Source organism: Uloborus diversus, chromosome 5 (genome assembly GCF_026930045.1).
Source record: "Uloborus diversus isolate 005 chromosome 5, Udiv.v.3.1, whole genome shotgun sequence".
Classification (NCBI taxonomy): Eukaryota; Metazoa; Arthropoda; class Arachnida; order Araneae; family Uloboridae; genus Uloborus; species Uloborus diversus.
The window spans coordinates 175,903,163-175,915,655 of record NC_072735.1 but is presented as its reverse complement, the minus strand read 5'-3'; the positions used below and the strand labels follow the sequence as shown (position 1 = coordinate 175,915,655).

Sequence of the window (12,493 nt, the reverse complement as noted above, 5' to 3'; positions counted from 1 at the left end):
AGAACCCATGGGAGCATAACTCGCTTTTAACGAGCAAGCCCTGCGAAAAGCGAGGTATTTTTGTAATTCATGAAATTTCTACTGTCTTTTGAGGAACATAATTTGATGTCCTGTGATTATTTGAAAGCATTTCTAACCTCAATTGGCTGTTCTTGTTTCCGACTGAGACTTTTTTCTAATATACATTGGAATAACGAGATACATCGGATAAACGAGATTGTACTGTAATTGTAGTTAAAACTACTAAAAATCGCTAAAAACGTTATTAAACATATTCATCCACCACCAGTCTTCATTTATTAAAATGATTCAAGTTTTACTTTGTTACTTCTATAATTGGGAGCCACCGTGGCTCTGTGGTAGAAGCTTCGTCTTCTAAGCCGGATGTCGGGGGTTCGATTCCCGCCGGTGCCCTGGGTGTTGTAGGTTTTTCCTGTGTATGTCCGGAGGCAAGGTGCTTGGCACGCAGTCCTCTATGTATGTGAAACTGTTTAGCTTCTGAATAAAAATAAATAAATACTTTTATAATTAATTAATTAACGTATTTCTTTTTTGTTAGGTCGAGGACCGTCTCGCCGCACGGATACAATTCCATTTCGCTGTGACCGCCTGTACGCGTCTCCAGCTTTCGTGCTGCTGAGTCCGGCTCATCCGGCTGCCTACCCGCCTGATTCTGAATGTCGATACACCATCAGGCGACTCAGCGTCAGGGTGTGCCGCCTACGTCTCTCCTTCAGGCGGTTTGAAGTCGAGAGCAGCGAGGGCTGCGAATATGATTGGCTGAAAGTGGGGGAAGAGAAACTTTGTGGAACATTGCCTGACGGATACACCAGTAAGTCACATTGGTGATTGTAAAAAGCATCTTGAAGTTCGTGTCACATGGGACATTTCTGATCTTAAATCAATTATTTTATTCTATAACTGTTGTAAACTTTGAGGAGGACATGCCATGATATTTTCACTGCCGATCACAGCATATTTTCTTAGAGTAGACTCTGATACCACAGAGTGGTTTCCCCACTGCCAGCATAAAACAAATTTTTTTTCCAATTGCCACCAATGTTTACATTCACCAGAAAAAAAATACTGAGAATACAATTTTATTCCACTCCCTCCCCCAAATTGTCTTAATTTAAAAAACAAATAAAGGTCACGTTTGAATAAGACAAGGTTAATGCACCGTTACTAGAGTAGAAGAATGTGCCCAGCCTCTCTTTTAGAACTTTATAGTCTATATATTTAGAATAGGCGTGTCAAAGCTAAATATCTTTCCCACTCTCTACCCTATTTCTCCGACTGTTGTCATGGTTACAGCAGCATGAACTTTTTCCCCACATTGTTTCTGCAGCACATAAAATATTTTACGCGTAGCAGAAGCAAAGTGGCGAAAAAGTTCATACTGCCGTTACTATGAACCCCAGATGAGAAAAAGGATGAAGAGGGGGAGAGTTATTTGGTCTTGGACACGCCAATTCTAAACACACAGATTCGAAATTGAGCTACAGATTATCTATTGGCCGAAAATACCACGAAATCGTATTAACTGGCATCGAGATGCGGTTACTCTAATCACAATTGGTCAGTTGACCAGTGGGACGTCTTCTCGTACGCCCAATTCCCAGTGGATTGATTAAAACGCTTCCGATTACTGCCCAGTGAAACCGGAACAAACCGACTGGTTCATTCGTTCGTAGTCAATATAATTATCAAACATTATTATCTTTTGTTTAGTTGAAATCTGAATTTTCAGCATTTTTTCATCCACATTTATGTTTCAATATTTTAAGAGCCTTTTGGTCAATGTAATGGGACTTAATGAGTATACTGCAGAGCTAAGCGCAAAAGTGCCATGTAAAGCTGAGCTCAAAATATGAAATTGCTTTTGAAAGTTTTACAACTCCATATCCTAGGTTCAGCTGCCACTTTTTCAGAATTTTTTGAAAAAAAAAAAAATTCCCGTTAGCAAATGGCAGCGAAACATTGTATTTAGGCAATATATGTTACAAAAAAACAACCTGGTGACAATCACTCAAATTTTTCAAAAGTGCAAATTCGACTTTAGTGTTTAGCAGGGCAGTATAATACGTTTGAGTAGTTTCAAGTTGTAATACTTGGCAAAAATTAGGGAAAAAAAAGAAAAGGAAGAGAGAAAATTGCAAGGAAAAAAAAAAACCTTCACTATAAACATAGAAATTATAAGTTTGCATGTAATTGAAAATGATATTCTCATAATGTTTCAATCTCAATTGTATGGTAAAAACATGCCCCTCTTCGAGTCCATATACGTAAGAATAAGTTTTAGTAAAATCCTCCCATCGTTGAAACAATCACGTGATCCTTTTGATAAATTCCTGTCCTCTCAATGCACTTTTTACTTACTTTGTCTACTTTATGGTCTAATAAGATTGTGCTCACGACAACTTTGAATAACTACTAAAAAAAAAACTCTCCCTCTCGTTCATTTGTTTGCATATAAAGGAGCGGAAAAGCTGATGACATGTTCCTTTTTTTCATAAATTCGAAGCAATTTTTTTTTCTAGTTATTCCGAAAGTCGTTGTGTCTCAGCAACGTTTACGTAACGTAATAAGAAGAACAAGTTGTTTTTTGGGACATCAGAAATTCGACTGCATGAAATAGGTGGCGTAAGGCTATTTTAGCAAACCCGTACATTGGACGCTTCTTGGAGTGATTTTAACCAGTTAGTTTTAGTATTTTAGATTCATTTGTGTTGATCTAAAAAGTTTGAAAAAAAAAATTGACGTCTTTTAAAATCTCTTTCTTATCTTAATTTAGAAATATATGTGAAAATTCTTCAATCCCTGTCAGTTCTTTATGATGTTGCTATTACGGTTACATAGATTTGCAATATTTAATACTCGCGGTACCCGCATGACTTTGCCCGTAGTAGAAATATTAAAAGGTCATTTGGTTCGCCTGTATATTTACAAATAATGGATGAAAATTTTCTCGTCAATTTGCTACGTTCATTTGCTCGCCCATATTAAAATTCCACGTTATGATAATTTGGTAATTTACTCGTCCACGTTATGATAATTTCCTCCGTAAAATGTTCTTAAAATTGGAATAGAAAAAAAAAAAAATCGAATTTTCGAAAAATCGCTTCGAGATGCTCCCCCCTATGCTACGAACTAATTCTGTGCGAAATTTCATGAAAATCGGTCGAACGGTCTGACTGTGCGCGTAACATACATCCAGACATCCAAAGGCACAGACTTTCAGCTTTATTATTAGTAAAGATTGCGTATGTACTAAATGGGCTCGGAGGAGATTTGCACGGGACCATCCTCTAGTGTCTAGAGCCCCGGCAAAAAAAAACTTGCCTTTAACAATTTCACTTTAAGACTTTATTTGCGAGCTTTGATTTTCAAAAAATGCTTCCAAATGAATAAACTCATGAGTGAAATGTGTTATTATTAAAATCGTAAGGTATAATGGTGTAACGATAGCTGCGGGGCTAGAGCAACTATATACAGGACTAGCTGCGTTGCCCGGCTTTGCCCGGTCCACCTTGAAAATAAAAATTTTGTCAAGTGACGTATATTCAACAATCAGGCGCAAAAAATAAATGTAAAAAACATCATGATGTCCCTTCCAAACAATGACGACAGATATTAAAATACTTTTAAGAAATTAAATCCAGAAAGATGGATTTAAAATGCGTAACCATGGAAACACAAAATAAAATAAGTTTAAGGAATTAAAATGCGGAAGAAAATGGTTCACAATTTGAATAAAATCGAGATTTCTCAAACTTGAACTAAAAAGGCTAGTAACTTTTTTTCCTTTCGAGATAAAAGCTTATTTTTTCGACCATAGGTCGAGTTAGATTTGGAGTAAAATAGGTCGCTTTTTCCAATGGCATCAAAAAGAAAGCTGTGGGACAATTCCTTCACTTTTTATTGATTTATTTAATGAAGAAAGTAGTGCCTAAATTTCAGCTAAGCCTAAAAAAATTCGAGCTGAAAACGCAAATAACTCCCGCCGTAACAAAGTTAGGGCATTGAAACCAATTGCGTAGAACGCGAAAAAAACCCTTTCTAACGATATGTAATATTAATATGTGCAAGCAATTTTTCACCCCCATATTTGAGAATTTATGTAAAAATTGGACGTAAATTGGAATAAAAAAAAAGAACTACAGTTGGCTCTCTGTTTAACGACGCTCTATTTAACGACTTTCTCTATTTAACGACGGCTTTTCATGGTCCCAAATGGTCCACTATAGTGTTAAAAGCATTCTATTTAAGGACGCTTTCTACTTAAGGACGATTTTTTGTGGTCCCTTGAAAGTCGTTAAATAGAGAGCCAACTGTATTCTTCGAATTTTATTCAAACTGGTCTGAAAACCTTCTCAGGACTTAAAGGAACAAACTGTGAAAATTTCAGCGCAATTGGACGGGTAGTTCTCGAGTTTTGCGAGTTCAAACACACAGACGCTTTTTGGGGACTTCATTTTGTACTATGTAGAGAAGATATAGTAGATAGACCGACGAATCAGCTTAAGTTTAACCTTTTTGGATCGGATTTTGCATTGTTGCGCTGCTAGAGTTACCACAGCAAAGTTTCGAATTTCACCAAATTTGCAGATTTTTTTTTTATATTTAATAAACAATTCACGTGACGCTAAGAATTGCTCACAATCACCAAACGCGATAACTCGCCAGAAAAAGTAATCAAATCACTCAAACACGCGCTCTGATCTAAAATGTCCAATCTTAAGCTGATGCTTCGGCTCGTATAGGGGCCTTAGCTGGGGCAAACATAACCTGGCAGCTCTGTGAAGGCTACAGGGATCCTAATCATAGCATTAAGACGCTGCCAGGTTAGGTTTGCTCCAGTTATAGGATAACAATTATTTGAAACGTTTTTTTTTCTTAGTTATGTTATTCTTGAATTTAAATAACTAATCAGTTCTTCAGGAGTCGATAGAAGAGATAAAACTGGTCTTAATACGTGAATGAAACAGCTAAAATAGAGAAATTGAAATCAAACTTAGCTTGGAGGGCTCAGTTGTTGACAGTGTTTGCACACTGGTGCTTGACGTTTGAACAAGAACTGAGTGAATGACACAAGGGCGAACGATCTAAATGTCATATTGACCAGCATAGTTGAATATGAGTCAAATACCCGAACCGCCAATCTTAGCCTTATTCAACCAATCAGAAGACTGCAATGTACTGTTGGTTCGGATGGTTGATTGAAGATCAACTTGACTAGTAAACACGGCCGTTGGTGCTACTGCAGTTGCACTCTTTTAAAGAAATGGAAACTCATCGCTTTTTTATTATAATAGCTGAATGAATTATAATTGACTGGTAACAATTTTCCAACAAGAAATGTAGAAAAATAAGTTACTTACAATGTAGAAAGTAAAACTCTTTAGCAATAATATAATAGTTCAAAAAACTAAAAAACACGCTTTCGTAGCAAAATGAACTAAAAAGTGAAAAATAATCTTCGGACTAAAGTAGTTGACCAATCACTTATCTTTAATGTAATACAAAAAAGCGTGGGGTGCTGTCTATTTACATTTTTGCTTGGACAACAAATGGAAGAAATTCAAGACAACTGATAAGAAGCCCCCCCCCCCACGCTTTTTTGTATTACATTAAAATTAAGTGATTGGTCAACTACTTCAGTCCAAAGATTATTTTTCACTTTTTAGTTCATTTTGCTACGAAAGCGTGTTTTTTAGTTTTTTGAACTATTATATTATTTTTCTGTTTTTTAGTCTTATGTTGGAGAATTATCAGGCGACGAAATTATTTATAAACCTAGTGCGAGGTAATATCTTAAAGTTACGACAAGGGCACCCCGATGGGAAGCTACTGTGAGTCATCGATGTATGTTTGCGGAAATCATATCTATATTACTTTGAAAATTTGAGATGCATTTGAATAAAAGTTTTGTTCAACAATGGTCTGATCAGCAATGAATTTCCAATTGAAGGCTCACCTAAATTTTGGCATGAAATTAGTTAAAAACAATTATATTTCATGTTCTAATTACCTTGGAACATTGGAGCATTTTTTATTGTATTTTTAAAAAATTTTCCTTTTTCACATTGTTAGATTTATGCCAAAATATTGATTAAAATTGGAGGAAACTAACAATTAAAAGAGTTAATTAATTAATTTGATTACAGAATATTGCATTGTCATCGAGTCTGAGGTCGCGTGCCAAGTTTCAAAAGAATCCGATCGCAGGAAGTGGTCAAAATTTGAGTTGCAAGATTCCTTTACAAGATACATACATACATGCATACATACATACAGGTGAAGCTAATAAAAGCGTGTTAAAAAGAAATTGTTTTTGAAAATATATTGTCAAATTCATGGTTGCCATGGAATTGACAAATGGCCAGCTAAGCCGGGTATATCTGAATGAGTACGAAAAGTAAAAATATAACCTGCTTACTTCGTTCATTTCTATGTGACTGCTTGATTTAGAGGCCAACACATATCTGCAAAAGCTATTGTCTCAGCCAACCAATAGCTTCTTCCATTTCCGCCAGTAAATGGTGTGTTCGCTTTTTCATCTTAACGGTGGTCAGACAGTACAAACATTTCTTACTATGGGATTAAAAAAAAAAAAATCACTCAATAAGTATTATATACACATGTTTGTCTTTGTATGTAATGCATATATAATCCAATGAAAATACTGAAATGATAGATATATATAGTGTACATAACGTTTGCTATTGCAAAATTATAATGCTTTAGTGTTATATGACGCAGTGAGAAGCAAAAGGACGTAAGTGCCAAAATTAAAAATTTAGAGGTAATCAAAACAAATAATAGGAGAACCTCTCCCATGCTTTGGGACAAGAAGTGGTACTAGTAGCTCTTGTGAGTGCTACTGTACACAGGGGCGGCAAATAGGGGGGTCGAGAGGGGGCAGAGACACCCCCAAATTTTTTGAAAGTATTACTATGCATTGAGCAGCTGAAATGTGTTTCGGACAGAAGAAAGTGATGAACACTCATTTAATAGACACGCTTAAAATATGAGCATAACAATTAATGTAAAATGCCAAGGCATTTTCTTATGAAAATCACGCAGCCACACCACTGCACGGGCCGCTCATAACCATCGTTATGCAGAGCACACAAGAACAAGATATTTAGAGGAATGATAAAAAATTAGCAAATTCAATTTACGTAAATCGCAAATCAGTGTTCAAGAAAAACAATCTTGCTGGTTCTCCGTAATGGTTGATGAAATTCGATACATTTCCAGACATGAGCAAGTTTTTTCCGTTTTTTAAATACAGAAAAAACCGATGATGAATAATGGTTAATCTATATATATAAAAATGGAGTTTGGTAAATTTGTTCCCTAAGATCTCAGAAACTACCCGGCAGATTTGACTGAAACTTTCACCGTTTGTTCATTTTGGTACTGGGAAGGTGTATAGACCAGTTCGAAAAAAATCCGATTGATAGTTCCCTTTTTATTCCAATTTTAGTCCCAATTTTCGCATAAATGCCCCAATATGGGGGTGGAAAAAAACGTGCACATATTAACATTAAGCGCCAATTTTTCTGCTGAAGATAGCATCTGTTCGAAGTTTCTAAGTTGTATAAAAAACGAGTTATGAGCTTTTTTGTTCCCTGTTCGAAGGCTTTCATCAACCCAAGTCATTAATTAGTGTGTCATCTCAACTCCCAAGAATTGTTGTATTGTTGAATATTTTTGCGTTTCGTCTGACTTTTTGAGACTTTTCTCAAGTTAAATCTTAAAGTAACGTTTTTCCACAAGATTGGCTAAAAATAAATGGATTTGGCTGATCATTTTACTTTCAAACGAAACTTATGTAATTAATGGTTTATTATTATTATTTATGCTGATTGGACACTTGGTCACAATATCCAACCAACCAGCAGAAATATCGTCAGAATTTTTTCAGAAAGATTTCAGTAGCTGATGCATTTGGCAGTTTTTTTCCACTGTCGCTGTTTTTGAGCCCAAAGACTACCTAATGTTTCTCAGCTTTCACCATATAAACAAAATATCGCCAATCAAAGATACTTAAAAAAAAAAAAAAAAAAAATACTGTGTAAAATAGTTCAACAAATAAATTAGGCGAATCCATAAACCGCACAAAAATTTCCATTAATTTTTCTTTTTGCACGATTTCAAACAATCGCCAAATTTTACTACTTATTTTTGGAAACATTTCGGATGAAACCGTTTAGCGCCATTTTATTTTGACCAAAAGTATCTCAGCATCTGGCAACAATATTTCTATAATAAAAATTAGTAAGGAGGGGGAGTATTATCGAAAGTGTCCCAAAATGATTCTCGCAAATTTGGTAAGATTTTAAACTGCACCAAGTGCCCACAAAAATTTAAATTTCCCAAAATAACTAAAGCAAGTGTAAGGGGAACACGGGCGGCTACATTTTTTAAAGCAGTTCGTACATCAATAGCCAAACAGAGAAGGTTTTAGATTCAAAAAAAAAAAAAGTACTAACAGATAAATCTTTTTAAAAATGTAAAATTTAATTTCATATTTCGGAAATTCTTCAAATTTGTATATGCTTAAATGTCGTGCTTTCGTTTCTAGTTGAATACTATTTTGTTCTTTATACTTATTGCTATTTTAGTTTAATGAGTAAGGAAGAAGCTCGATTTTTAATCACGTCAAAAAGGTTTGTTTTAAATTCTTTCGCTTAAAACAGAAAACAAGGGCAAGTAACGATTGTTTCTCATAATTATTACTGACCCAGGCAACGCCGGGTATTTTTGCTAGTTTTAACTAAAGAAGTAATTTCCTCATATAGGCTAAATATCTCGTTCTTGTGTGCTCCGCGTAACGATGGTTATGAGAGGCTCGTGCAGTGAGAGGCTGCGTGATATTCACAAGAAAATATCTTGGTATTTTACATACATTGTTACGCTTATATTTTAAGTGTGTCTATTAAATGAATGCTCACCACTTTCTTCTGTCCGAAACACATTTCAGCTGCTGAATGCATAGTAATGCTTTCATAGGTATTCTTAAAAAATACATCCTATTAAAAAAATATATCTCACATCAACAAATATCTTTTCTGAGGTCGTTAACTATGCAATCTCCCCCCATATCATGATTATTTGCTGTTAGCCAATATGTGTTTTGTTCCATACTAAGGTATTTCATATTTAAGAAATTCGACCCCCCAAATGAAATGCTGAAATGCCGCCCCTGACTGTACAACATGATTTAGAAAAAAAAACAATAAAAGCCTTCCTAGGATTTGAACCTTAGAGCAGGAATTAGTAAATGAAGGGAGCTAGCCTAATCATTGGCTTAGCAAAAGCTGACACAAAGAGCCCAAGTCACGTGACTCAACGACGACGAATGGTTGGCATGTTCAGCGCGAAACAAGCTAAAGAAACCTGACTTCTTCTAATGCTTTGCTTTAAAATCTATCACGTGACTTGAGGTCTTAGCTTCACGAATGAAAGTCTTCACTTCCTTCATTTTATCATCTTCTCAATGATCTGAACTTTTAACGTGTTTTACTCGAAACTTTAGAAAGTCCACTTACATCCTTTGGTTCTCACTGCCTCATATGTTTTGAACAACTTCCGTCAACGTGTATTTGATACCGTTCTATGTAACGTTTCAGAGTTGGTGGAATTCAAAGGTGACTACCAGACTATTTTTACCTTTCACTCTGATTCGGCCAACGCTAGACCTGGCTTCGAAATAAAAGTCGAGCAGGAGGAATGTGCCCCCCAAACTGTGGAGACGTCTTCTTGGAAAGCAGAGCCGGTGCACGTGGAACGTCGCCCGTTCGTGGAGACACTCCACTACCCCCACATTCATCCCTACGACTACGAACATTTGTCTGATTACCCAGAAATTGAGACGTTGTCTCACCAGAGGACGCTACAGGTAAGAGAGCAATCTATACTTTATTTGTGTTCTAGTGAAGTCATCGTATAGCAGTTTAAGGAGTAAAAAAAGGTAGAACAAAAAGGTACTTTTTTAACCGGTTGTAAAAAAAAAAAAAAAAAAAGAGAAATTCCTTTAGTTTAAAATAATTTATTTTAAGTGAAAACTGCTATAAAACTGGGTTAGAAAACTATTGTCTGGGTCTGATAATAAGAGGTCCGAGCTTGAGAAAGTTTTTTTTTTTTTCTTGAAGAGAGCAAGCAGTAGGAGGAGGAATTGCTATACTTTAACTGAGTTTGGTTAGCTTCGCAGCAAGTTATTGCAGTCAAATATTACATTACTCACAAATCTTGTACAATGTACAGTCTCTTCTTCAAGTGTGCTTGAAATTTTCCAATAGGTTTCTTTTTTTCCGGTTTACTAAGTCCAGATGCTGAAAGGTCATTCCTTGAAAGGGGAACGACTTCTATGGAATGAATTCCAACCAAACGGATCCAAACCTACATGGAATGGCAAACGTGTAATAACGGTGCCAACTCTATGAAAACAAGCTTTTTTTTCTCAAACAAGTTTTTCTCAACACTGTTTCAGAAAATGAATTTGTTTAAGGGGTCTAAGGACCTTTAACCTCAAAAATTTTTGATTTTCTGGAAAAAATATATGTTATGCATATATTAATTCTGAACAATTTGATACCTTATTTTTTACCGTACGCCAAAAACTAACAGCAGCTGTTTAGGCCTTTTTTTCTCAGGTGCCGGTTTCTTCGGTTCTCTCGTTTTGCGCGCATGATATCTCAGAAAGTTTCTTATATATTTCCGTAAAACTTTTCATGCTCGTCTAGTTTATATTTATGATCTGAACCTAAATTTTAACTAAAAATAAAAGTTAATATTTAAAAAAATATATATTTTTGCCCAAAATTTTGGAAATTTTCGATATTAACTTATAAAATTTCAAAAGAAAAAATAAATAATTTTTAAAAAAATAACTAAACTTAGGTTTAGGTCATAAATATAAACCAGATAAACATACATTAAAAGTTTTACGGAAATACAGAAGAAACTTTCTGAGATATCATGCGCGCAAAACGAGAAATCCGAAGAAACCGGCACCTGAGAAAAAAAGGCCTAAACAGCTGCTGTTAACATAAAACTCTATGGGGAAAGTTTACACATTTTTACGATAACTTGAAAAATTTTTGGCGTATGGTAATAAATAAGGTACCGAATTGTTCAGAATTAAAATATGCATAACATATATTTTTTCCAGAAATTCGAAAATTTTGAAGGTTAAAGGTCCTTAGACCCCTTAACTCCTTTTACATCGATATTAATCTTAAGATCCAAACTGTGTACTGTAAGGATATGAAGACACGAATTAGGCAAGAAAAGGATTCATCAATGTGAATTGTGAGTTTTAGTACAAATAGTAAAACGTTTAGAGAAACTAGTATGTTGTGGCCATCACGAAACTGTCTTTTATATCTTTCTTATGAATTCTGATCCCTCCCCATGCTTGACGAGGAAGCAATATTCCTAACAAAAACAAAATTGCACAATACACACGCCATAACTTGGCGACCATCCTAATTTCCGATTTATCGCAAAAGCAAAGCAAAGCTTAAATAAAAACAAATATTCTATTTGTTAACAAACACAAGATGGCAACAGTAAAAAAGTTTAAATCATTGATTTTCCGGTCATTTTACAACAATTAAAATCACGCGAAATACGCAGACGACAGTCGATTACGATTTATCTCTCTTATTCTTGCATTAATAAAGCTATTTTTATTCGTGCAAAAAAAAAAAAAAAAAACTGACCCACTTCCCCCAATCAACTCTTAATTTGAATTCTGAAACTTTGAATTCAAATTATGTTTTTCGCAATCACGAGTTGCAACATGATACTACTCATTAGAGTTATTGTTTCTATAAACGGCGCACCCCTCCATCCTCAAGCATATCCCTCTTCCTGGGAGGTTACGTGCGTATAGTTGAGTGTGTGTGTGTGTGTGTGTGTGTGTAGACTGTGTGTGCACGTAGGCGTGTGTATGCGTATGAGCATGCGTGTGTAGGAGATGGACGCCGCTGCCCAAGAGAAGTAGATTGAGGGGGACAGTGCTCAGGACCAAAGGAGCGCGCCGGTGGGCCGTGGTGCTGCAGACGCCCCTGGTTCAAGCTAAAAAAGGAACCACAACATCAAGGACGGTCAAGTGAGAACAATAAGCAATCGTGATTGCTCAAAAAAAAAAAAAAAAATAATTTGAATTCTGAAATTTTGAATTCAAATTATGTTTTTCGCAATCACGAACTGAGACAGGACTTTACTCATTGCAGTTATTGTTTCTAGAAACAGCTCCTGTCCCCCCCAAGCCTGCCACTCCTCCTGGGCGGTTACGTGTGCATAGTTGTGTGTGTGCGTAGACCTGTGTGTATGTACGTAGGCGTGTGTGAGTGTACGTGTGTGAAGTCGTGTGTGTGTATGTGTGTGAACGTGAGTGTGTGTAGGATATGGACGCCTCCGACCAGGAGAAGCGGATAGCTCAAAACCGGAGCAGCCGCGCCGCGCCGCCAGCAGA

At 35.9% G+C, this 12,493-nt stretch overlaps 1 protein-coding gene across 1 annotated transcript in view; it reads left to right on the top strand.

Annotated features, from left to right (window-relative positions):
• Positions 1 to 12,493, top strand: part of LOC129223287 (cubilin-like) — a 149,585-nt gene that overhangs the window by 94,522 nt on the left and 42,570 nt on the right. The window contains exons 15-16 of the mRNA XM_054857853.1: positions 560 to 832; positions 9,642 to 9,910. Of these exons, the coding sequence (XP_054713828.1) occupies positions 560 to 832; positions 9,642 to 9,910 (542 nt within the window). The remainder of the gene's footprint in view (positions 1 to 559; positions 833 to 9,641; positions 9,911 to 12,493) is intronic.